The sequence below is a fragment of the Neophocaena asiaeorientalis genome, unplaced genomic scaffold, assembly GCF_003031525.2.
Source record: "Neophocaena asiaeorientalis asiaeorientalis breed wild unplaced genomic scaffold, Neophocaena_asiaeorientalis_V1.1 scaffold190, whole genome shotgun sequence".
In the NCBI taxonomy this organism is placed as follows: Eukaryota; Metazoa; Chordata; class Mammalia; order Artiodactyla; family Phocoenidae; genus Neophocaena; species Neophocaena asiaeorientalis.
The window spans coordinates 5,624,669-5,652,540 of record NW_020175017.1 but is presented as its reverse complement, the minus strand read 5'-3'; the positions used below and the strand labels follow the sequence as shown (position 1 = coordinate 5,652,540).

The window sequence follows — 27,872 nt, the reverse complement described above, 5'->3', positions numbered from 1 at the left end:
TAACGGTAAGGCTGGTTAAAACACAGAAGGCTGGGTTCCTCCCCAGAGCTTCTGATTCATTAAGTGTGATGGGGCTCAAGAATTTTTATTTCTAGGAAGTTCCTATGTGATACTAACGATGCTGGTTAGGAAACACACTTTGAGAAGCAGTGCTGTACATCATGCTAACCCATGAATCTAGTTTCTCAGGACAGGGTCTGGGCTAACTTTGGCTGTGGGATTTTTCAAGCACAGTGTTAAACAATACATATTCAGTGTCTACTATATTCACATTCAAGGGAGACAGAAAATGAATAAGAATCACGCCTCTCCCACCCCAACCAGCCTGTAATCTACTATGAAAAATATACAGAATAAAATGTAATATTTTCTATAATGAACTTGCAGATCAAATGTACCAGAGAAACTAGGGAGGCAAAGATGAATTTTGGCTGGGCAGAGGGACATTTGTAAAGGCTTCGTGGAACAGTTGAGGTCTGAAAGTCTTATTTTCAACACTTTCATAGCCACACTGCATTGTAGTTCGGTTTGCCTGTCTCCCCTATTGCACCTATAGTAATCTCAGCACCTAGAGCATCTTTTGTGCAGTGAATATAGGTTGGGCCAGGTGTTGGGGAGGGAAGTAGGATTGGTAAGGTAGATGGTTCCCAGACTGTGGAGGACCCTGATGGCCAGGCTTAGGAGCTTGGGTTTTACCCTGTGTGTGTAGTCACTAAAGTATTTGGAAGGGGGTAGCTGATGAGAACTCTGTCAGGGATCTGTAACATGGATTGGAGGTGGGAAAGTCTGGAGGTGAGGGACAGCAAAGATGTTATCATAGGACTTAGCTGAGAGGAAATGCAACAGGATGGAGAAACACTGGAGGGAGAAGGATCAGGACAAGTGATTACTGTTGGGGGTGAGGGAGAGGTTGGAGATGAAGAGATTTTCATTCTGAGCCACTGAGATGGTGGTGGTCTCCAAAGGGGAGATCTCTAAAAAGGATTGGTTCTTTTCTCTGGAAATAAAGAAGGAAGCAGGGAAAATCTGGACAAAAATTTCAAGGCAAGTGATTCATCTTTGTCAGACAGGAACAGTCGCTAACCTTGGGTAGCCTTTCCACTAAGGCCCCCAGTTTATGTCTACCAGAGCTATGCACTCTAAAATGGCCAGTGACTTCTTTCACTTTCCTTCCAACCAAATAGAATTTCTATTTCTTTGATGCACATTTGGGATGTGAAAAGACAATAATATGTGAATGGCTCTGACTACTTTGTTTTTGGCTTATGAACAGATAAAAATATAGCAGTGCCTCAAGATAGCTTCTTAAGTCACCTCTCTCCTCCTTGATCTTGATATATGTATTCTCTTGCTCATTATTCTAGACAATAGAATACCCTGCTCTTTTGTTTTTCCTGGATATATCAGTCAGGATTCAGTTGCAGAAAACAGAAATAGTTTGAGCTATTTTAAGCATAAAGGAATCTATAATAATGGGAATGTGATGCTTTTAAAATCAATGGAAAGATTGGAAGAATGGGCTCTAGGCAGGGAGGGTTTTCCAGAGATGACTCATACAGCACGTTTAACTGGCTGCCAAAGCTGCTGCTCCTTCTGGCACAGTCAGGAAGGTGGGAAATCTGGAGGCCAACATTGGCAAGAAACCACCTTAGCTGAAATTCAGGGATCGTGTGGCCTCTAGTGTCACAGCTTTTGACTCTGGAGCCTTGCTGTGTCTGTTTGAATGCTCACTGGCAAAAAAGGCTACCCACAAAAGAAGTAACTGGAACCCTGCCACAGAAGAACTCAACGTCACCATGACTGCTTGCCAGCAGGAACATCAGAACCTTCTTCGTTCCAAATTGTATGTGAGTGCACGTGGTTAGTAGATCCTAAAACACATCCAGGACACTGGCTGCAGGAGGGTCTTCACCTCCCCATCCTCAGCAGTTGGAGAAAGGGTATTGGAGGGAGGATGGACTGGATGTCAAATGGCAATCTGTTATGTCCACTGTGCTAAGAGTTGAGCTTTATCTTCTCTTTGAATTCAAATATTTGACTGGATGAGATAGGAAGCTTTTCCCTGTGAACCTACTTTGGCAAAGCCCTGTCTTCTCTAGCCTAGCTTTGGGTGGGCCTGATTTTTAAGAGGTGGTTTGATGGAATCTAAGGATTTCAGCATATCGTTAAGTAGTCAGTTTGATATGTGTGTGCTTTGTCTTCACATTTGGTGGCTCATAAACTGATTGTCTATTCATATAATGGTATAACAAAAAGTTACAGGGAACAGTGGCTCTACTTCCAAGCGAAATTGAAATATAGCTATAGTCTGTGTAGGTCTACTTTATACTCATTTTATATTTCTTTTACAGTAAGTGCTACAATACAAAAGCTAATGTATTTTCAAGGAGTCTGTAAGTCAGCCATTAATGACACATTTTGCCTTCAGATTTTGATTTACCTCATCTCTTGGTTTAATTTAGGTTTTTGTTGATAAGTTTTTTTGTTTTGTTTTGTTTTGTTTTTTGTGGTACGTGGGCCTCTCACTGTTGTGTCCTCTCCCGTTGTGGAGTACAGGCTCCGGACGCACAGGCTAAAAGGCCAAGGCTTACAGGCCCAGCCGCCCCGCGGCATGTGGGATCTTCCTGGACCGGGACACGAACCCGTGTCCCCTGCATTGGCAGGCGGACTCTCAACCACTGTGCCACCAGGGAAGCCCCCTGTTGATAAGTTTTAAACCTCCTATGTATATTCTTATGTATATGTAGTTTGTAGCCTAGAAATAAAGACCTAATGCCGTAACAGTTTTCTGTTCATCTTGGCAAGATATGAATCAGGAAGGGAAAACCTTAATGTGAGAAGGCAGTTCTGCTTAGGCTGATGCTTTGCCTCAGTCTAAGAAATGAAACCATTTCCTGTGACTTGGAGTGAGGAGCAGGTTAGGGATCAGAAGGCAGAGAACTTTTTACCTCTCTTATCATGAGGCTTTCATAGAGTGAATTTATTATTCCAATATTATAAAACAAAACCACCAGAAGATTACTACTAAAATGCATTCAGAAGCAAACAATTATTCTTGAATTATTTCCCATTTTGGATTATCTGACTTCTGCACAATATCTATTTAGTACAGATATCAAACGTTTATTTCGGTAGAGATATAAAATGAGAGAAAACACCCTTTGACTTATCAATGACTTAAAGAACAATTTTTTTTTGTTATTAAAAACCCTGTAGAATACTGCAAGGAATTCCTGTTATGGGTGACAATCAAGAGTATGTTGCCGTCCTTCCAACAAGACCAGGGATACCACCTGAATTGGCACCAGGAACTGGACGGAGTGCTCACACACCACACCTACAACTCTCGGGAGAGGAAGTAAGAAGTTCCTTTAATATTAGTTTTCTCTATCTTACAAGCTGTCAGACTTTTTGGTTTCAGGACCCTTTTTATACTCTTAAAAATTTTTGAGGACTTCAATAATTATTTATGTGGGTTATATCTATTGACATTTACAGTGTTGGAAATTAAAACTGGGAAAATGCTTAAATGTTTATTTTTTAAAATTAAAAATAACAGTAATAAAGTCATATATGTTAACATAATGTATTTTTATGAAAAACAGTTATATTTTTTAAAACAGAAAAGTAGTGTAAAACTAGGATTGTATTTTTTTTGAAAATCTCTTTAATGTCTGGCTTAATAGATGATAGCTGGGTTCTTACGTTTGCTTCTGCATTCAGTTTTGTGGTAGGTTGTTTTGGTTGAAATATATGAGGAAAATTCTGGCTTCATGAAGATATATAGTTGGAAGGGACGAGATTATTTTAATAGACTTTTAACATAATTATGGATATTCTCCTTTAATAATATACCAAAACTTTACAAGTGGTAGTTTCTTGAAACTTAGTTGTGAGACTTCCACTTCTGGGGATGATGCAGTAGAAGTACTTTTTCCTATTCCTCCTGCTAAGTACAGGTAAAAACCTACGTGTTACAAACAGGACAGATCTAAAAGGTGGAGAGACTAAGGCACTAACTAGGAACTTTGGGACCCAACAAATGGCACAGTGGCGAGTTAGTTCCTTGGGTTTTCTTTTTTGCTTCACATATTCTAGACTTAGAGTTGAAAAAATTGGTAACCTAGAAAGAAAACTAGGTAAAGACAGAAGAAAAAAAAAGTCCAAACAAAAGCCTACTCCCTCTAGCCAAAGAACCAGGAAAGGGACAGCCTAGCAAGACAAAACTTTTCAAAAATAACTACTCTACCCTAGCCAAACACCACAGAAAAAATGGTGGCCCTGGTCCTTTCCTCACCTCTGCCAGCAAAGGCCGAGAAGGAAAACTAGACTTTTGCTCTTGCCCAGAGTATAAGAAGGCACTGTAATACCCCTGCCAGGGTGGTATCAATGAAGGCTGTTTGGGGCTGGAACTTTCAGCTTAATAAAGTGGTAATGAGGTTTCCCCTCTTACTGTGTTAGTTGAGACCACATGGGGATCCTGGACTTGCATCCCCACCTAGTAGTAATGAGCCACTCCTCTCCCTTCCCACTGTGGTGGTACCAGAGGAAGCCTAGCAGAGTGTCAGTTAAAATAGAAGGTTTAAATAAGATCCAGAGCCTCAGAGCAAAATACCCCAAATATCCAAATTTCAACTGAAAATCACTAATCATACCAAGAACCAGGAAAGTCTCAAACTGAACGTAAGAAGATAATCAATAGATGCTATCGCTTAGATAACAGAGATGTTAGAATTATCTGACAATGATTTTAAAGCTACCATCCTAAAAATGCTTCAGCGATAATTATGAACACACCTGAAACAAATTTTTAAAAAATAGAAAGATTCAGAAAAGAAATAGAAAGTCTTAGTATAGACATTGAAGATACATAGTAAAGAAATTGAAGACATTTTAGAATTGAAAAAATATAGTAACTAAAGTAAAATGCTCAGCAGGTGGGCTCAAAAGTAGCATGGATGAAACAGGAAGTGAACTTGAAGATAAAACAATAGAATTTATCCAGTTTGAGCAACAAAGAGAAACAGACTGAAAAAAAAAATTAACAGACCCTCAGGGACTTGTGGGAGTAAAACAAAAGATCTAACATTTGTGTTATCACAGTCCTGGAAGGAGAAGAGGAAGAGGGGTGACTGAAAACGTATAGGAAGAAATAATGACTGGAAACTTCCCCAATTTAGCAAAGACTTAAACCTACATATTCAGGAAGCTGAGCAAACTCCAAGTAAGAAAAATCCAAAGAAATCTGTACCAAGTCACTTACTAGTGAAACTTATGAAAACTAATAACAAAGAAAAGAATCTTGAAAGCATCAAGAGAGAAGTAATATGTTACCTACAGGAGAAAAACAATTTTAATGGCAGTGGATTTCTCATCAGAAACCATGGAGGCCAGAAGTAAGTGGTGGAACATTTTTCAGATGCTGAAAGGAAAGAACTGTAAGCCCTGAGTCCTATATCTAGAGAAGATATCCTTCGGGGATGAAAGGGAATCAAGACATTTTCAGATGAAGGGAAACTAAGAGAATTTGTCACCCAGCAGACTTACACTACAAGAAAGGCTAGAAGATGTTCTCTAAACAGGAAAAAAAAATGATGAAAGAAAAAATCTCGGAATATCTAAAAGGAACAAAAACATGTAAAACAAAAACACAGGTAAATGCAATAGAGTTTCCTTCTCCTTTTGAGTTTTCTAAATTATGTCTGTCAGTTGAAAAAAATATATACTGTTAAATGTATATAGAGGAAATGTTTAAGACAACTGTATTATAAATGGAGAAGAGTAAAGAGACATAAAGGGAGGTAAGGTTTCTAGACACCACTTGAACTGGTAAATTGGAGACATCAGTAGACTTTGATAAGTTATGTTTATTATGTTTATATAATGTAATACCTAGAACAAAACTAAAAAGCTATATACAAAGAAATATATACGCAAAAATACCATAGATAAATAAAAGTGGAATTCTAAAATATGTCCATGTAACAGGAAAGCAGGAAAAAGAAAACAGAGAAACAAAAGAAACCAGAGAGAACAAGGAGAAAACAAAAACGAAATGGCAGACAAAATCCCTAACTTAAATACATCAGCCACTATGGAGAACAGTATGAACGTTCCTTAAAAAACTAAAAAAAGAACTACCATATGACCCAGCAATTCCACTACTGGGCATATACCCTGAGGAAACCATAATTCAAAAAGAGACATGTACCACAATGTTCATTGCAGTACTATTTACAATAGCCAGGACATGGAAGCAACCTAAGTGTCCATCAACAGATGAATGGAAAAAGAAGATGTGGCACATATATACAATGGAATATTACTCGACTATAAAAAGAAATGAAATTGAGTTATTTGTAGTGAGGTAGATGGACTTAGAATCTGTCATACAGAATGAAGTAAGTCAGAAAGAGAAAAACAAATACTGTACACTAATACATATATATGGAATCTAAAAAAAAAGGTACTGAACCTAGGGGTAGGACAGGAACAAAGATGCAGACGTATAGAATGGACTTGAGGACACCGTGTTGGGGGGAAGGGGAAGCTGGGACGAAGTGAGAGAGTAGCATTGACATATATACACTACCAAACGTAAAATAGATAGCTAGGGAGATCATAGCATGGGGAGATAGCACAGGGAGATCAACTCAGTGTTTTGTGACCACCTAGAGGGGTGGGATAGGGAAGGTGGGAGGGAGGCTCAAGAGGGAGGGGATATGGGGATATATGTATACGTATAGCTGATTCACTTTGTTGTGTCAGCAGAAACTGACACAACATTGTAAAGCAATTATACTCCAATAAAGATATAAAAAAAAAATATGGTCTAAATACACCAGTTAAGTTACAGAGCTTGCAGAGTGGGTTAAAAGACATGACAACTATTTAGTGTCCACAAGAAACGGACTTCAAATATAATGACTTAGAGAAGTTGAAAGTAAAAGGGTAAAAAAAGATAAGTCGTGCAAACACTAATCAAAGAAAGGCAGGAGTGGCTATATTAATATCAGATAAAGTAGACTTCCCAGCAAAGAAAGTTATCAGAGACAGAGAGAGGCATTATATTATGATAAAAAGGTCAATCCGCCAGGAAGACATAGTAGTCTTAAAGAGTGTGTGCACAAAACAGCTGCAAAATATGTGAAGCAAAAACTGGTAGAACTAAAAGGACAAATAGGCCATTCCACAATTATACTTGGAGACTTCAACACCCCTCTCTAAATAGTTGGTAGAACACTTAGAAAATCAGCAGGGATAGAGAAAAATCAATAACTCCATCAACCAACAGGATCTAATTGAAATGTACAGAACATTACACCCAACGAGAGCAGAATACGTATTCTTTTCACGTTCCTGCAGGGCATATACCAAGATAAAACAAATCCATAATGAAATCAAACTAGAGATCAATAACAAAGGTAAAAGAAAAATCTCCAAACTGTTGGAATCTAAACAATACAGGTATAAGTAATCCATGGGTTAATCCAGGGAGTCTCAAGGGATTTAAAAAATACATTGAAAATCAATTGAACTGAATTAAAATGAAAATACAACACATCAAAATTTGTGGAACACAGATAATGCAGTGCCGAGAGGGAAAATTATAGCACTAAATGCTTATAGTAAAAAAGAGAAAGTCTCAAATCAATAATTTAAGCTCCCACCTCAAGAACCTAGAAAAAGAAGAGTAAAATAAACCCAAAGCAAGCAGTGGGAAGGAATAATGAAGAGCAGAAATGAATAAGGTTGAAAACATGAAAACAATAGAGAAAATCCATGAAAGAAAGAGGTAGTTCTTAGAAAAAATTGACCTCTAGCAAGACTGATACGGAAAAACCAGAAAATACACAAATTACCAATATTAGAAGTGAAATAGGAGATATCACTGCAGACCCTCCAGACATCAAAATAATAATAAGGGAATACTATAAACAACTCTACACACATAAATTTGACAACTTAGACAAAACAGAGCAGTTCCTCAAAAAACACAAACTACCACAACTCACTCAATATGAAATAAATACTTTGAATAGCTCTATAATGTTAAGGAAAGTGAATGCTTAATTAACAAAACTCCTTTCTCAGAACCCTGAAAAATTGTTTGGCAGTTAAAAAACCAAAATAAACATGCAACTACTATTAAGCATGTTGCAGAATGAATACATAAACTCTATAAGGGTAAGTCTTCAGAGAATTATGCTGGTAAAAACCAATTCCAAAACACTACACACTGGCTGATTTTATTATATAACATTCATGAAATGACAAAATTACAGAAATGGAGAACAGATTAGTGGTTTTCAGGGTTTCAGAATGAGGGTGGGTGGGAATGGGTGGAGTGTGTCTATACAGGACAATATGAGGGATCACTTAGAGTGATGGAAATGTTCTGCATCTTAACTATATGAATGTCAATATTTTGTTATTCTGTACTACAGTTTTGCAAGATGTTACCTTTTAGGTAAACTGAGTAAAGGATAGATAGGGTCTCTCTGTATTATTTCTTAAAACTGTCCGTGAATCTATAATTATCTCAAAGTTAAAAGTTTAATACAAGAATTGTGGTTGTTGGACCAGTACCAAAAGAAAAAATTAAACTTAGCTGAAAAGAAAATGTATTAAATGATAATTTGTACAGGTAAAAAAGTTTGTTGCAATTGAAATCTGAAACCATGTCAATGACTTTTTTATACCTTATTACATGAAAATCTATTGCCTCATTTTGTACTTTGAATGGCTTTTTTACCCATGCATGATTTTGTAACATTTTGCATCTGTCATTTAGAAAGTACTATTCATCAAGTTATGTAGATCTTCAAATGTTGACACATTTCACTAATATATAATGTCAAAACATCTCAATTTTAATATTATCAGAAAAGTCTTTTAGCACTGGGAACCTGGCAAGCTCATGGTGAGGGACACAATTTTTCCAAAATTCTAATTTTTGCTAAAAGCTTAAATTTTTTCTCTTGACACGAATACTCTCAATTATTTTATTTGAAATGACTGATTTTCTCATTTTCAAGAAAATGCTTACCACAAACTGAAGTCTGAATAAAGGTAGTTTGATATTTGTCCTCTCAAGTAAAAATGGTAGCTAGTTCAGTTCAGAACTCAAACAATAGCACACGTTTTTCCTCAAAACCACCATCCTACTGCACTATGGCCACAGAAGAACTTCATGTGTACTTATCATTTTGTTACACTGAATATTAAAAAGATATTCACTTAAAAGTTGAGATTTAATAAAATGAACATTTTTTTTCCTGCTTTGTGGGGGTATTTTTAAGATCCTGCTGCCTTAATTCACACTAAGGTCCACCAATTTTACTCTCTCTTTTTTTTTTTTTAAACAAAGTGCAAATTTCAACCCAGTGAAAAAGGCAAATGACCTCTTTGTATTTTTAGTGTGGAAAGGTCTTGAAAAGACCCCTGAAAGGTCTTGAGGCTCTCCAGAGCTCAGACCACATTTTAGAAACTGTTGTTCGTCCTTATATTTCATTTATATGAAGCTCAACTTACCCCTGAAGCTGATTTGCATGTCTCTCTCCCTTACTGAATATAATATTCTGACATTGAGTCTTCAGTGTGAACATGAGTTATTGTATTGGACAGTTGTACTACATTGTAACATATGTAGTAACCTTAGGGGCTGTGTAGGTGCTGTTTTACTAAACTAACCTAGCTTGCTTTATAGTTATTGCAATCTTTACCCTCCTGTCAAGTTCTAGCAGCCACCAATCTGGCTGTTTTTAACCATTTTCCTCATTTCCTCTTAGAAAGTTCTGAGCATTGCTGGGGAAACCAGTTTACCATGATGAGTGTTTCTTTGCTAGTTTAATTTGACACATTCTCTCCTGAAAGTGCGTCTGTGTTTTTCCTTGAGAGCAAAATCGTGCTATTTAGTGATAGATTTTCCTCTCTTCCCACTTAGAGGCTTGTATTCTGCCTTCTTCTAGGGGAATAATTGTATTCTGGATGCTTAAGCTGCTGAAAGTCTACCTACTACAAGGGAAGATTTACCATATTGTATGTGACATATGATTTGAATATCTGAAATCTTAATTTCTAGGTGATCTTTGGAAAAAGAATTGTCAGCTGATTTTGGAAGAGTTTATTCATCTGTTGTCAAGGAATTCCTGGCTCTAGGTCTATACAGCATAAAGTGATGCAGTGTGCCCACCAAATAGAGGATGAGTGAGATGGAAACAATTTTGAATTTCTGTGGTGGACAAATTAACGTGGCAACTGCAAAATCTACCTTTCTCTAAATAAATACTCTGTTGGTAGAGAAGAAATGTGATCAAAGAATAGTTGACTAGAAATAAAAGTGCTGAAGACTCAGTATCAACTTATAATTGTGAATCTTTATTTACTGTGTTTGGGTCTTTGGATATTACTGTCAGAAGTCTGTATAGCAACCATGCTCCAGGATATGGTCCCTCTTAAGGTTTCATAGTTAATGTTAGAGTAATGCTTATAAGTTGATGGTTTAAAATCATCTGTGCTCATTTTTTTCTGGTGAAAGACAAATCTTGTTGGGGAAAGTGCTTGGTCCAATTAAATATTATTCAAAGTCAATGAAAGTTAAGGAAAACACAATTACCAATAATACCATGGATTCAGATAGCTGTTATTTTAAAAAATCTTGCCACATTTTCTAGAAATCTTGTCATGAATGCCTGATTAAGTTTTTCACTTCCAGCTATTTTTTAAAATTATTTTTCTTTTACTGTTTGTTTTATTATTATTATTTTATTGATAGTAAACTTTATTTTTTAGAATAGTCTTAGACTTCCAGAAAAATTACAAAGACAGTGTGGAGATTTCCCACACTCTGTTTCTCCTATTATTAACATGATAATGGTGGGTTAATAGTGGCCCCCAAAAGATATATCCAAGTCCTAACCCATGGTACCTGTGAATGTGACCTTATTTGGAAATAGGGTCTTTACAGATGTAATTAAGAATCTTGGAATGAGATCACCTTGGATTTAGGGTTAGCCCTAAACCCAAGGGTAAGCCCTAAATCCAATATAACTGGTGTCCTTATAAGAAGAGAAAGCTCTGTGAACACACAGACACACAGGGAAGAACGCCTTGAGCTGATGGAAGCAAATTGGAATGATGCCTCTGCAAGCCAAGGAATGCTAAGGGTTGCCAGCAACCACTAGAAGCTAGGAAGAGGCACAGGGGAATTCTCTATAGCATTCAGAGGGAGCATGGCCCTGTTGACACCTTGATGGACTTCTTGTTTCCAGAACTCTGAGAGAATAAATTTCTGTTGTTTTAAGCCACTGAATTGTATTTGCTACAGTAGCCCTAAGAAACTACCAATACATCTTAGAGCAGTACGGTAGATTTGTTAAAATCAGTGAACTGATATTTATGCGTTATTATTAACTAAGGTCCATACTTCATTCAGATTTCCTGAGTTTTAACGTAATGCCCATTTTCTGTTCCAGGATCCCCTCCAGGATACCACATTACATTTAGTTGTTATGTCTCCTTAGGCTTCTCTTGGCTGTGACAGTTTCTGAGACTTTCCTTGTTCTTGTTGACCTTGACAGTTTGGGAGAGTACTGGTCAGGTATTTTGTAGACTGTCCCTAATTGGGATTGACTGATGTGTTTTTGATATGATTGTGTTATGTGATTTTGGGAGGAAGACCACTGAGGTAAGGTGCCATTTTCATCATATCATATTGAGAGTACATATTATCAATATGACTTATCATTGTTGATGTTAACTTTAATCACCTGGTTGAGGTAGTGTCTGCCAGGTTTTCTTCATTGTCAAGTTTCTCTTTTTGCCTCCTTTCCGTTCTGTACTCTGGAAAGAAGTCACTATGTGCAGCCCACACTTAAGGAATGTGGAGCTATGCTCCACCTCCTTCAGAGCAGAGTATCTACAAAGATTAATTTGAATTCATCTGGACAGGATGTTTGTCTGTTCTTCCCATTTATTTATTTATTCAGTCATTTACTTATATCAGTATGACCCGTGGATGTTTATGCTATACTTTGAGTTATATTACAATACTATATTATTATTGTTATTATTTTGCTAAAATTGTTTGAGCTTTGGTCATTGAGAGCTCCTTCAGTTGTCTCCTATGTCCCTTTGACAGACCCCATCACTGTGGGATTTTTTTTTAACACTTAATTACTGGTAGTACAGATGCTCCAGGTTTATCTTGCGTGTTTCCTGCCCCAGTCCATAGAATCAGCCATTTCTACAGGGAGCCTCAGTTCCCTTTATTGGAGAATGTAGTTAGAAACTAAGATCAGAGCATTGGATGTGCTTGTTGCTGCTGGGGCTTTGTTGCTTCTAGGCCTTCTTACCTCACACAAATATATGTCTGTATACTAACTCCTTCCTATAAATACACATATTTATAACACACATAATAAATATAATAAATATACATAATATTTATATATGTAACCATCTTTTTTTTAAGTCTTGAATTTTATTTATTTTTTTATACAGCAGGTTCTTATTAGTCATCAGTTTTATACACATCAGTGTATACATGTCAATTGCACAGTTCAGCACACCACCATCCCCACCCCCTCACAACTTTCCCCCCTTGGTGCCCATACATTTGTTCTCTACATCTGTGTATCAACTTCTGCCCTGCAAACCGGTTCATCTGTACCATTTTTCTAGGTTCCACATACATGCGATAATATATGATATTTGTTTTTCTCTTTCTGACTTACTTCACTCTGTATGACAGTCTGTATTTCTGCGGTGTGTGTTGTAACTTCTCCTTTGTCATTTCTAATGTTATTGATTTGAGTCCTCTCCTACTTTTTCTTGATGAGTCTGGCTAATGGCTTTTAATTTTGATTATCTTCTCAAAGAACCAGCTTTTAGTTTTATTGATCTTTACTATTGTTTTCTTTGTTTCTATTTCATTTATTTCTGCTCTGATCTTTATGGTTTCTTTCCTTCTGCCAACTTTGGGTTTTGTTTGTTCTTCTTTCTCTAGTTCCTTTAGGTGTAAGGTTAGACTGTTTATTTGAGATTTTTCTTGTTTCTCGAGGTAGGCTTGTATAGCAATAAACTTCCCTCTTAGAACTGCTTTTGCCGCATCCCACAGGTTTTGGATTGTCGTATATGTAGCCATCTTTGTCTGATTTAAGCTAAGCATGAGTTCATACTGATGTCTACAACTCTAATTCATGACCACATGTATCATTCTAACCTCCTCCCTTGCTTATCTTTAAACTCCCTACAGTGAGTGACAAACCTGGCTCCCACCATCCTCCATCCATTTACTTAATTGTTCAATTCCAGTATAGAAGCATCAGAATTATTAACCCATATTCCTGTGGGAAACAACTTTATCAACCAAAGTGTAGTGCTACATACAGTTTCTTTTGCCTTTATTCTTATATACCCTACTCATTTCCAAGGTTACTATCCTGAGATTCCTCTTGACCTCCTAAATGATTTTTTTAAAATTTGCATACATTGTGTCACTCTTTGTGCTGTAAAGTTCGATGGTTTTGAGAACTGAATGTCATTTAGCCACAATTCTAGTATCATGCAGAATAGTTTCACTTTCGTAAAAATTCTTCTATGCCTGATTAAATTTTATTTGAAAAGGTTTAAAGAAACAAATAAATACAGAAACCAAACCAACAAACACATTGGTACATGTTATCAAAAATTTGTAAGTAATATTTTGTTATACTTGTTCCAGATTTTTAAAAAGACATTTTAAAAACAAATTAAGTCCTCTTGTACATCTTCGTAATTCCATTTATCTTCCTTTTTACTCAAGGACAGTTATTGTTACAATTATGTTTTTTTCCAGTCCATGATTTTATACATTATTAGATGTACTTATGACCCTAAACAATAAATACTATAGTTCTGTGTGTTCTAGGTACATTTATATAAATGACACGATTTTGTATGTATCTTTCTAAAAGTTACTTATTTTACTGTTAATACTGTGCTTCTAAGATCCATCTATGATTTGTAATTTTTGTGCTGGAATGGCTTTACAGTGTTTAGTTATATGAATACACCACATTTTATTCATCTGTTTCTCTATTAATTGACATTTAAATTGGGCTTTGTGTTTTGCTATTTCGTATGCTGTATCAGCATCCTTGTGCATATCTCTTCATGAATATGTGGAAGAATTTCCTTAGAATATATAGCTGGAAGTGAAATTATTGGATTATGCGGCATGTACATTTTCTATTTTACTAGAAATGGCCAGTTTGCCTCTAGTGTGGTTCTACTAATTTCCCACATCCTTGGCATCACTTGAAATTGCTGACTATATTTTTGCTAATCTGATGGGTATGATAAATTGTCTTTCCCAGATTTGCAGACACTGTGGAACCAATCACCTCATTTTCTCAGCAGCTAGAACTAATTTTGATAGGAACTTGGGTATTTACCCTAGGGACCATTTGTTAGTTTCTAATAGCCTTTTATGTTATTTTCAAAGGTGTCTGCTTATCCAGGATTTACCAAGTTGTTTTGGAATCTGACTTCACCCAAATTCTCTGTTCCAGTATCTGTCATAAAGGAAACCGTATATCCAAAATATGAGGTAAAATACTGAATGACCTTTCTCTATTGTTGTTTAATAATTAGACTGTAATTGACTATGACATTAAATTTTACTGGACAGTTGTTATGTAAATTGTCGGTAAAGCTTGACATAATTGAATGATTGGACGGCACTATAGAAATTATACATATAAAATAAATAATTTTTATATGTATGTGTTACATGTGTATACATATATGCACACATAACCCCTAACTGTATGTACACTTATGCACATACACTTATACATATATTTCTTAAAAAAAATGTTGTACTTATCCATGTTAATTTACCCAATCAACAAGAGTATTCTCTTTTCTTTCTGAATGAATCATTTATTTGACTGACAAGATATAAAGCTTCTTGGGTTGTTTAGAAGATCTTTATGATATTTTCATTTGCTTTTAAAAGTGCATTTTTAGTTAATGTTTAAGAAAGTTTAAAACTACCCAATACAATTATTAATCTATTTTCTTCTTCCCTTAAAGTGTTTGCTTGCTCTCATTTTATGTTATACAGCTTATTTTAAAAATTAGAAAAATGAAGAGAAGAAAACCAAAATCATCTGTTATTTTTCTCCCTCAAGACAATCACTGCCCACTTTCTCGTCCATTTTCTTTCATTGTTAAAAATTCTTTTTCTTCCTCCTCCTCTTCTTTTATTCTCCTTCCCCCCGCCCCTTTCTTCTTCCTACTTATATTTTCCTCTTAAAATAATTCTGTGATGGACATCATGGTGCATGCATTTTTTTTTTTTTTTTTTAAAATGACATGTCAGTTTAAATCATTTATTTATTTTTGGCTGTGTTGGGTCTTCGTTTCTGTGCGTGGGCTTTCTCTAGCTGCGGCGAGCGGGGACCACTCTTCATCGCGGTGCGCGGGCCTCTCACTGTCGTGGCCTCTCTTGTTGTGGAGCACAAGCTCCAGACGCGCAGGCTCAGTAGTTGTGGCTCATGGGCCCAGCTGCTCCACGGCATGTGGGATCTTCCCAGACCAGGGCTCGAACCCGCGTCCCCTGCATCGGCAGGCAGATTCTCAACCACTGCGCCACCAGGGAAGCCCGTGCATGCATTTTTAATGGTATTTAGAATTAGGTTATTTGCATAGGATCCTAGAGAGTTTACTGATAACACATATTTCAGGAAAGAATAAGACAAAAAAGTTAATCATGGGGAAAGCATACCAGGGTATTAGCATAATAAATTCAGAGATAAGATTAAATCAAAGAAATTCTGTCCATATATGCCCTTGTTTGAAATGGTCATCAACATCATTGTTGATATTGAAACATCTTTATATTCCTTGATTATGATGTATTATTTTTAAATATTGTATTGAATTCTGTGAGACAATATTTTATTGTATTTTTAAAATATATAATCATGAGTGAAATATGTATTTAGTGTATTTTTTTGTTGGACTCTGTTATCAAAGTCATTCTTGCTTTATAAAGTTAATTGGGTAGCATTTCTTCTTTTTTAATATTCTGGAATTAAAATAGCATAGGAATAACCTTGAAAATGTGGAAGAATTCACTGTCTTGAAACATTTGAACTGTTTGGGAAGGTAATTTTTTGACAGTTAAAACTTTTTATTTTCTAATTCTTGGGTTATTCATGTTTAATCTTTTTTCTGAAGTCAATTGGTAACATATTCTTACAGAAAGCCATGTATTCAGTTGAAATTTATAAGCTTATATGCAGAGTTTGTATATATTCTCTCTTTAGTTTTAATCTCCATTTCTAAAGTTGCATTGTTTTCTTTCCCATTTCTAATAATATTTGGGGAATTTTTTTCTTCCCTAGAATGAATTTTCTAGAAATTAGTTTAGTATTTTTTTTTTGGTCTTTTCTCATTTATTTTCAATTACAAGCGCTTTATTCTCTACTTGTCAAATTACTATACCCACACTAGTGTAAAACCATCTCTTTAATTTTTTTAGCAAGGTTTATGGTGTATGATTCCGTAGCTATTAGATATCATGACCAGTCATCCAGAAAAACAAATGAGTCCAACCTACCATATTTGACCAAAAAACTTTTGGATTAGTTATAAATTCAGCTTTTGCCCCTCTGAGTTTTTGTTGCTTCTTTTTTTCAAAATATTTTGTTTATTTGTTTCCTGCTTCCACAGGAGGTTGACATCTCTATTTGGGCATTTTCCTAATTTCTTGTTGAAAATTTAATTTCTTTACCTTTCATATTTTTAACAAATATAAGTATTTTGACCTCATTTCATACATTTTTATTTATGGTGTGTTCATTTATTTTCTAAATAATTTCTATTGCAGTCTTCTTTATCTTATTGATACACAACTTATGGGGGAAAGTGTTTTTTTAACTTGTTGAAATCATTTTGTTTAATTTTTATTGTTTATCCTTATTAACATAAGAAAATATGTTCTTTAGAGTAACAGTTTCTTGGAATTTATTGATATTTGCTTTGTGGTTTACTAGATATCCCAATAGTATCTACAATACTAATTCAATGGTATTATATGCAGTGACTTTTATATTGTAGCCGCACTAAGCAGTGTGCAGGCTTTGTAATCAGACAATCTTGGATTTGAATCCCGCTTGTTTTCTGGATACCCTTGTAGTAGCATCTTAACTTCTTTTTAAAAATTTTTATTTTTTTATTGAAGTATAGTTGATTTACCATGTTTCAGGTGTACAGCAAAGTGATTCAGTTTTACACACACATACACACACATATATATATATATATGTATGTATATGTGTTTTCTTTTCCAGATTCTTTTCCATTATAGGTTATTACAAGATATTGAATATAGTTCCCTATGCTATACAGTAGGTCCTTGTTGTTTATCTATAATATTTTATATATAGTAGTATGTATCTGTTAATTCCAAATTTCCAATTTATCTCTCCCTGCTTTCCTCTTCGGTAACCATAAGTTTTTCTTAAGTATCTTAACTTTGTTTTCATAAGCATCTTAACTTCTTGAAGTCTCAGAGTTTTGTATGTAATGTGGGTGTTCTGGGGATTTAATAAGAGTCTATATAGTGTGTTGCCTGTTGAATGGTAAGTGCTCAGTTAATAATAGGTAGGGCTGTTATATTGTTCTGTTATTCCATTCTTCTGTGGCATAGTTCTTTCACTTGATCTAAAAAATACTTTTTGAGATTTTCAACGCACCTGTGTTTTGTCCATTTCTCCATATGTTACTAATAGCTTTTACTTTATGTGAGTAGGAGCTGTTTATGTTTATTATGAATTTGGCAGTGTTTTACTTTCTTATGAATTCTGTCTCTTATCAGTTTTGAATGACCTACTTTGGCCTATTTAATGCTGCAATTCTACTCTAATATGGCCAGCCCTGTGTTGTTATCTGTTTGTGTTCAGGAATATTTTCATTTTAATCATCTCTTTGTTGTTTGTTTTGTTTTATATGAGCCATATAAGTGGCATGTGGTTAATTTGGTGTTACTAACATTATTTTATTTTGTGGTTTCTTTTCAAAATTTTCTTTCTAGTTTGTCTTTTGTTAAACCATTATTTTCTTTAGCAATATTATTGTCTGTGCTGTTTTCAGAGTGGTAAGACCTATTAAAATTACTTAAGAACTTGCACAAGTAGCAGAAAAAATTCAAATACAAAGATGTGTATGGCATAAAGAGCACTCCCCATCTTGAATGCTGTCCTCCCCAGTCCTCTTCTCCCTGAAATCAACTATTGTCAAATACATTGTATGTATCTATTCGGACATTTTCATTTTTATTTATGTCATGCAGGTTTGTGCGGATTAATGTTTTTACATATGTGGAATAAGGTAATCTATATCGTTCTGCATCTTGATTTTTTTTCTCTTAAAACATACTTGCACGTATCTTTGCATACATATGTGTATTTTTTCTATTTGAAATTCCTGGCCAAAGTGTATGTGTAATTTAAATTGGAAGATTATTGTGTATATTTGCACTTCCTTTTTTTAAGTGTAATCTAAACTTTTCATTTACTTAAGAAAATAATAATTATTTTTTTTGGGTAACGATGCCATGAACTAAAAAGAGAAGATTAATAACAAATTATATAAAAGATTCTTTAATGTAAAAGATGGGTGAATATTAATTGTTTAAATAGGTGTGGCATTCACAAAAAAAGATGTGATGCTCACATTTCCTTCAAGAGAATCTGATGGAAGAGCATACTTGGCCAGCCTCCAGCTGCTGTCCTGTAGATCTACCGTGGCATTCACTCCAGGGCCATTCTTCCTCTGGACTGCTCCCAGACAGTGACTGAGCACAGGGGCTTTCTAAAGCTGACCCTTTCCAGTTCAGTGTGGGACTGTTTTATCAGGTGCTTTGGCTCAGAGACTTTCCATCTGCCTGGCTGACTCTCTCAGAACTGGTCCATAATCTGAAGCTCTTCCTACTGAGTCCTTCCTCTCTTTTCCCCTTCCACAGTTGTCAGATCTACATCATGGTCTGAAGGCTCCCCCTGCATGTTGCTCCCTCTCTCTTTATCCTCCACTGATAGCATCTGATTCTAAATGAACTGACACAATAGGGGGGGTCTGCATTGCAATGTGAGTACAATGTTGTCTAAACTGTGTGTTTATAAAGTATGAGCATGTATTTTTCTGTCTTTGTATATAGAAAAGTGTGAATATAGGGAATTGAGAGTAGGCAGAATTGTCTGAACAGAAGTAGGAATTGTAGCAATTATAAGAAGCGTTGGTTAGAACTGGTGATGATGGATTAATGTATTAGAAAGGTAGTCCAGAAGTAAATTGGTACTGGTGGTTGTTCACACCCAATGACCAGAAGGAAAAGGATCCAACAGGACTTTCTGGTACAAAAAGAGGGCCCAGAACACTTTCCATTCACCAGAACTGTAATTAGACCTTTGTTCAAAGACTCTTGGATTCTTTGAATGGGAAATGATATTTAGATACAAAGATCTGTGTGTCTCATTTCTTTTAAAAGCAAAATTTACCTGTTTATATATATTATGATTACTGATATTTTTTGTTTTATCCTGCCATTTGATTTTTGTTTTCATAGATGCTGCCTTTTGTTTGTTTTATGTTCTCCTTTTATTTCCTATCTTAAATTTATCTTTTTTATTATTCCTTTAAAAAATGTCAGTGGTCTGCATATAATATATTCTGATTTAATTTTTTAATTTTTTATTTATTTATTTTTTATTGAAGTAGAGTTGATTTACAATGTTGTGCCAATCTCTGCTGTGCAGCAAAGTGACTCAGTTACACACATTCAGACATTTAAACAATTCTTTTCCATTATGGTTTATCACAGGATATTGAATATATTTCCCTGTGCTCTACAGTAGGACCTTGTTTATACATACTATATATGTAGTTTAAATCTGCTCATCCCACACTCCCAGTCCTTCGCTCCCCTACCACCCTCCCCCTTGGCAACCACGAGTCTGTTCTCTATGTCTGTGAGTCTGTTTTTTTTTCTTTGTGGTATGCGGGCCTCTCACTGTTGTGGCCTCTCCCATTGCGGAGCACAGGCTCCGGACGCGCAGGCTCAGTGGCCATGGCTCACGGGCCTAGCCACCCTGAAGCATGTGGGATCTTCCCGGACCAAGGCACGAACCTGTGTCCCCTGCATCGGCAGGCGGACTCTCAACCACTGCGCCACCAGGGAAGCCCTGTGAGTCTGTTTTGTAGATAGGTTCATTTGTGCCATATTTTAGAATCCACATATAAGTGATATCATATGGTATTTGTCTTTCTCTTTCTGACTTACTTCACTTAGTATGATAGTCTCTAGTTGCATCCATGTTGCTGCAAATGGCATTATTTCATTCTTTTTTATGGCTAAGTAGTATTCCATTGTGTATATGTACCACATCTTCTTTAACCATTCATCTGTCGATGGACATTTAGGTTGTGTCCATGTTTGGCTATTGTGAATAGTGCTGCTATGAACACAGGGGTGCATGTATCTTTTTGAATTATAGTTTTGTCTGGGTATATGCCCAGGAGTGGGATTGCTGGATCATATGGTAATTCTATTTTTAGTTTTCTGAGGAACCTCCATACTGTAATGTTTTCCATAGTGGCTGCACCAACTTACATTCCCACCAACAGTGTAGGAGGGTTCCCTTTTCTTCACACCCTCTCCAACATTTGTTATTTGTAGACTTTTTAATGATGGCCATTCTGAGTGGTGTGAGATGGTACCTCACTGTAGTTTTGATTTGCATTTCTCTAATAATTAGTGATGCCGAGCATCTTTTCATGTGCCTACTGGCCATCTGTATGTCTTTGGAGAAATGTCTATTAAGGTCTTCTGCCCTTATTTCCATTTTTTAACTATTTGGGTAAATTGTGTTTTATCATGCCTACTTTGGAAGTTATATATATTGTTTCTTATTCCTATGATGGTTTCCATAGAATATATATGTTTAACTTATCAGTAGCTAATTTTTTTTTTTGTTGTTTTTTTTTTAAAGTTTTGGCTGCACCATGCAGCATGTGGGATCTTAGTTCCCCAACCAGGGATTAAACTTTTGCTCCCTGCAGTGGAACCATGGAGTCTTAACCACTAGACCAGGGAAGTCCCTCAATATCTAATATTAATCAATACCGTTATCCTCTTCCAGGAAACTACAATGACTTTAAACCTTTTATTCCATTTACTCCTTTTTGATTTAACATGCTCTAACTTTGACACATTTTTAGATCCTTATCTTTTAAAATTCCAAAGACATTATTCTTATCATTTTATGCAATATTCCTTATGTTTTACCCATGTATTTATCTCTCTCTATTTGCCTTTCTATTTCTTTTTTTTGTGGGCAAAAATTATTTTTTAACATAGATTTTCATCTATTCACTTTTGCTTACAACACTAAATTACTTATATAACATTATACTATAAAAATGAACCTTTCTATTTTTTGAGCATCTCAGACCATCCTGTCTGGAATCATTTTGCCCTCTGCTAAAGTATATCTTTTAGAACTTGCTTTAAGGGAAGTGGTAAAATCCTGTTTTTTCTTTGTTTCAAATGTCTTTATATTCATGCTTGTGGGATATTTTACTTGGGGATAATACTATTGCAAATATTTACTTTTATCACACTAATGATGTTCCACAATTTTCTGGTGTCCACTATAGCTGTTGAGAATTGAGTCTTAAGTATGAATCCTTTGAAGATAATCAATTCTCTGCATCCTCCCCTAACTTTTTAGTTATTCTTTTTTCTTCCATACAGTTTCAGTATGATGTGTCTAGTTGTAGATTTCTTCTTATTTATTGTATTTAGGAAAGATTGGGATTTTTGAATCTGTGGTTTGATATCTTTCATCAGCTATGTCAAATTTTTAGTCACTATTTCTTCATATTTTGCCTCTGTCCATTCTCTCTTTCATTTTATGGGACTTTAATCACATGTATTAGCTACATTTTTTTTCTCTTGAAACTGGATCCTGGACAATTTCTTCTAATCTGTCTTTAGTTCAGGTTCATAAATTCTTTCTTCTGTTATGTCTAATATATTGTTAAACTTGTTCTCTGTATTTTTAAATTTGGTTTTGTATTTTTCTTTTTAGAATTTATATATTTCCTCCAAACCTATTATGTTCTGGTGTTTTGTTTCTTTGTGTACCTGTCTGTCTTTAAATATTTATCATTGTATTTAAAACATTATTTTTAGTAAGTATTTGAGACCTGGAATGGCAGTTCCTCCTCTAGAGAAAAAATTTTTTTCCAGAACCTGAGATCTGTACCACTCAACCTAAATTTAAGATTGAGGCTTCAGTTTCTATGAACACCTTGTGACAGAACCTAGGCTGAAAGTATACACAAATGTTAATTTACTTGCATTCACTCCTAATCTGAGGATATAGCCCTGTAATATCCCTGTAGCCTTGGATACTTGTATATTATATATATATAAAATCAGTTTCCATACCTCAGGGAGATTCTGGGCTTGGATTTCTGTCATTCTTGCCCTCAAAAGTTGCAGATATGCAGCTCAGCTTTGCAACGGTTTTGGCAAACATCTTGCAAACAAAATCATCTTTGAAAACTGGGTTTACATTTTCAGGTTTTTGCTTTTTCCTGTATTTTTACTCAGTATTTCTTCATCATCTTGTTAGCTTTTTGATGCTTTGAAGATTATCTTGGACATAATACATACTTTCTTAGCCGTTCTCAGCAGTTGTTCTCAGTAGAAGTACCTAGCATGCCATAATTGGAAGCAGAAGTTCCGCGGCATGTGGGATCTTCCCGGACTGGGGCAGGAACCGGTGTCCCCTGCATTGGCAGGCGGACTCTCAACCACTGCGCCACCAGGGAAGCCCATAACGGACTTTTAAGGTAGCAAAACTGTTTCCCTTTCCATCTGCATCCTAGCTTTTATTACATGCATACTAATTTTAGCAATATCCCTGTAGTAGAGGAGAATTTTTACATCATGTATCAGGTAAGCAATGCTGTAATTGCCCTGGGCCATATCCTGAAAGGTTCAAAGATATGAACCACATTCTCTCTTTTTTTTTTTTCTTAACATCTTTATTGGAGTATAATTGCTTTAAAATGGTGTGTTACTTTCTGCTTTATAACAAAGTGAATCAGCTATACATATACATATATCCCCATATCTCCTCCCCTTTACGTCTCCCTCCCACCCTCTGTATCCCACCCCTCTAGGTGGTCACAGAGCACCAAGCTGATCTCCCTGTGCTATGTGGCTGCTTCCCACTAGCTATCTGTTTTACATTTGGTAATATATACAAGTACATGCCACTCTCTCACCTCATCCCAGCTTACCCTTCCCACTCCCCTGTGTCCTCAAGTCCATTCTCTACGTCTCCATCATTATTCCTGTCCTGCCCCTAGGTTCTTCAGAACCATTTTTTTTTTTAGATTCCATATATATGCGTTAGCATACGGTATTTGTTTTTCTCCTTCTGCCTTAACTTCAGTCTGTATGACAGACTCTAGGTCCATCCACCTCACTACAAATAACTCAATTTCGTTTCTTTATATGGCTGAGTAATATTCCATTGTATATATGTGCCACATCTTCTTTATCAGTTCATCTGTCGATGGACCCTTTGGTTGCTTCCATGTCCTGACTATTGTAAATAGTGCTGCAATGAACATTGTGGTAGATGACTCTTTTTCTTTTTTTGGCTGTACGCGGGCCTCTCACTGTTGTGGCCTCTCCCATTGCGGAGCACAGGCTCTGGATGCGCAGGCTCAGTGGCCATGGCTCACAGGCCCAGCCGTTCCACGGCATGTGGGATCTTCCCAGACCGGGGCATGAACCTGTGTCCCCTGCATCGGCAGGCAGACTCTCAACCACTGCGCCACCAGGAAAGCCCCAACTCTTTTTGAATTATGGTTTTCTCAGGGTATATGCCCAGTAGTGGGATTCCTGGGTCATATGGTAGTTCTATTTTTAGTTTTATAAGGAAATTCCATACTGTTCTCCATAGTGGCTGTATCAATTTACATTCCCACCAACAGTGCAAGAGGGTTCCCTTTTCTCCACACCCTCACCAGCATTTATTATTTGTTGATTTTTTTATGATGGCCATTCTGACTGGTGTGAAGTGATACTTCATTGTAGTTTTGAGTTGCATTTCTCTAATGATTAGTGATGTTGAGTATCCTTTCCTGTGTTTGTTGGCAATCTGTATATCTTCTTTGGAGAAATGTCTATTTAGGTCTTCTGCCCATTTTTGGGTTTGGTTGTTTGTTTTTTGATATTGAACTGCATGAGCTGCTTGTAAATTTTGGAGATTAATCCTTTGTCAGTTGCTTCGTTTGAAAACATTTTCTCCCATTCTGAGGGTTGTCTTTTCGTCTTGTTTGTGTTTTCCTTTGCTGTGCAAAACCTTTTAAGTTTCATTAGGGCCCATTTGTTTATTTTGTTTTTATTCCTATTTCTCTAGGAGGTGGGTCAAAAAGGATCTTGCTGTGATTTATGTCATAGAGTGTTCTTCCTATGTTTTCCTCTAAGAGTTTGATAGTGTCTGGCCTTACATTTAAGTCTTTAATCCATTTTGAGTTTCTTTTTGTGTATGGTGTTAGGGAGTATTCTAATTTCATTCTTTTACGTGTAGCTGTCCAGTTTTCCCAGCACCACTTATTGAGGAGGCTGTTTTTTCTCCATTGTATATTCTTGCTTCTGTTATCAAAAAAAAGGTGACCATATATATGTGGGTTTATCTCTGGGCTTTCTATCCTGTTCCATTGATCTATATTTCTGTTTTTGTGCCAGTGCCATACTGTCTGGATTACTGTAGATTTGTAGTATAGTCTGAAGTCACGGAGGCTGATTCCTCCAGCTCCTTTTTTCTTTCTCAAGATTGCTTTGGCTATTCGGGGTCTTTTGTGTTTCCATACAAATTGTGAAATTTTTTTACTAGTTCTGTGAAAAATGCCATTGGTAGTCTGGTAGGGATTGCATTGAATCTGTAGATTGCTTTGGGTAGTACAGTCATTTTCACAATACTGATTCTTCCAATCCAGGAACATGGTATATCTCTCCATCTATTTGTATCATCTTTAATTTCTTTCATCAGTGTCTTATAGTTTTCTGCATACAGGTCTTTTGTCTCCTTAGGTAGGTTTATTCCTAGGTATTTTATTCTTTTTGTTGCAATGGTAAATGGGAGTGTTTCCTTCATTTCTCTTTCAGATTTTTCATCATTAGTGTATAGGAATGCCAGAGATTTCTGTGCATTAATTTTGTATCCTGCTACTTTACCAAATTCATTTTATAGCTCTAGTAGTTTTCTGGTAGCATCTTTAGGATTCTCCATGAAGAGTAACTTGTCATCTGCAAACAGTGACAGTTTTACCGCTTCTTTTCCAATTTGGATTCCTTTTATTTCTTTTCCTTCTCTGATTGCTGTGGCTAAAACTTCCAAAACTATGTTGCATAGCAGTGGTGAGAGTGGACACCTTTGTCTTGTTCCTGATGTTAGAGGAAATGGTTTCAGTTTCTCACCATTGAGAACGATGTTGGCTGTGGGTTTGTCATATATGTTCTTTATTATGCTGAGGTAAGTTCCCTCTATGCCTACTTCCTGGCAGATTTTTATCATAAATGGGTGTTAAATTTTGTTGAAAGCTTTTTCTGTATCTATTGAGATTATCATGTGGTTTTTATCCTTCAGTTTGTTAATATGGTGTATCACATTGATTGATTTGTGTATATTGAAGAATCCTTGCATTCCTGGGATAAACCCCACTTGATCATGGTGTATGATCCTTTTAATGTGCTGCTGGATTCTGTGTGCTAGTATTTTGTTGAGGATTTTTGCATCTACGCTCATAATTGATATTGGTCTGTAATTTTCTTTTTTTGTGACCTCTTTGTCTGGTTTTGTTATCAGGGTGATAGTGGCCTCATAGAATGAGTTTTGGAGTGTTCCTCCCTCTGTTATGTTTTGGAAGAGTTTGAGAATGATAGGTGTTAGCTCTTCTCTAATTGTTTGATAGAATTCACCTGTGAAGCCATCTCGTCCTGAGCTTTTGTTTGTTGGAAGATTTTTAATCACAGTTTCAATTTCAGTGCTCGTGATTTGTCTGTTTATATTTTCTATTTCTTCCTGGTCAGTCTCAGAAGCTTGTGTTTTTCTAAGAATTTGTCCATTCCTTCCACATTGTCCATTTTATTGGCATATAGTTGTGTGTAGTAGTCTCTCATGATCCTTTGTATTTCTGCAGTGTCAGTTGTTACTTCTCCTTTTTCATTTCTAATTCTATTGATTTGAGTCTTCTCCCTTTTTTTCTTGATGAATTTGGCTAATTGTTTGTCAATTTTGTTTATCTTCTCAAAGAACAAGCTTTTAGTTTTATTGATCTTTTCTATTTTTTCCTTCATTTCTTTTTCCTTTATTTCTGATCTTATTTTTATGACTCCTTTCCTTCTGCTAACTTTGGGGTTTTTTTGTTCTTCTTTCTCTAATTGCTTTAGGTGTAAGGTTATGTTGTTTATTTGAGATGTTTCTTGTTTTTTAAGGTAGGATTGTATTGCTATAAACTTCCCTCTTAGAACTGCTTTTGCTGCATCCCATAGGTTTTGGGTCATTGTGTTTTCATTGTCATTTGTTTCTAGGTATTTTTTGATTTCCCCTTTGATTTCTTCAGTGATCTCTTGGTTATTTAGTAGTGTATTGTTTAGCTCCATGTGTTTGTATTTTTTACAAATTTTTTTCCTGTAATTGTTATCTAGTCTCATAGAGTTGTGGTCAGAAAAGATAGTTGACATGATTTCAATTTTGTTAAATTTACTAAGGCTTGATTTGTGACCCAAGATATGATCTCTCCTGGAAAATGTTCCATGAGCACTAGAGAAGAAAGTGTATTCTGTTGGTTTTGGATGGAATGTCTTATAAATATCAATTAAGTCCATCTTGTTTAATGAATCATTTAAAGCTTGTGTTTCTTTAAATTTAATATTTTTTCTTTGCATTTAATTTTTGATAGTTTGATTAATATGTGTCTTGGCATGTTTCTCCTTGGATTTATCCTCTGTGGGACTCTCTGGACTTCCTGAACTTGATTGACTATTTCCTTTCCCTTATTAAGGTAGTTTTGAACTATAATCTCTTCAAATATTTTCTCAGTCCCTTTCTTTTTCTCTTCTTCTTCTGAGACACCTATAATTTGAATGTTGTTGCATTTAATGTTGTCCCAGAGGTTTCTGAGATTGTCCTCAATTGTTTTCATTCTTTTTTCTTTATTCTGCTCTGCAGTAGTTATTTCCAGTATTGTTTCTTCTAGGTCACTTATCCATTCTTCTGCCTCAGTTATTCTGCTATTGATTCCTTCTAGATAATTTTTAATTTCATTTGTTGTGTTGTTCATCATTGTTTGTTTGTGCTTTAGTTCTTCTAGGTCCTTGTTAAACATTTCTTATATTTTCTCCATTTTGTTTTGAAGATTTTGGATATCTTTACTATCATTACTCTGAATTCTTTTTCAGATAGACTGCCTATTTCCTCTTCATTTGTTTGGTCTTGTGGGTTTTTATTTTGCTCCTTCATCTGGTGTGTGTTTCTCTCTCTTCTCATTTTGATTAACCCACTGTGTTTGGGGTTTCCTTTTTGCAGGCTTCAGTTTCGTACTTCCTGTTGCTTTTGGTGTCTGCCTCCAGTGGCTAATGTTGGTCAGTGGGTTGTGTAGGCTTCCTGGTGGTGGGGACTGGTGCCTGTGTTCTGGTGGATGAGGCTGGATCTTGTCTTTGTGGTGGGCAGGACTGCATCCGGTGGTGCGTTTTAGGGTTTCTGTGACCTTATGATTTTAGGCAAACTTTATGC

General features: G+C 35.9%; 1 protein-coding gene across 1 annotated transcript in view; it reads left to right on the top strand.

The window, feature by feature from the left end:
* Positions 1-27,872, top strand: part of TTC6 (tetratricopeptide repeat domain 6) — a 192,908-nt gene that overhangs the window by 92,588 nt on the left and 72,448 nt on the right. Inside the window, exons 7-8 of the mRNA XM_024762076.1 lie at positions 3,217-3,358; positions 14,489-14,593. Coding sequence (XP_024617844.1) covers positions 3,217-3,358; positions 14,489-14,593 — 247 coding nt within the window. The remainder of the gene's footprint in view (positions 1-3,216; positions 3,359-14,488; positions 14,594-27,872) is intronic.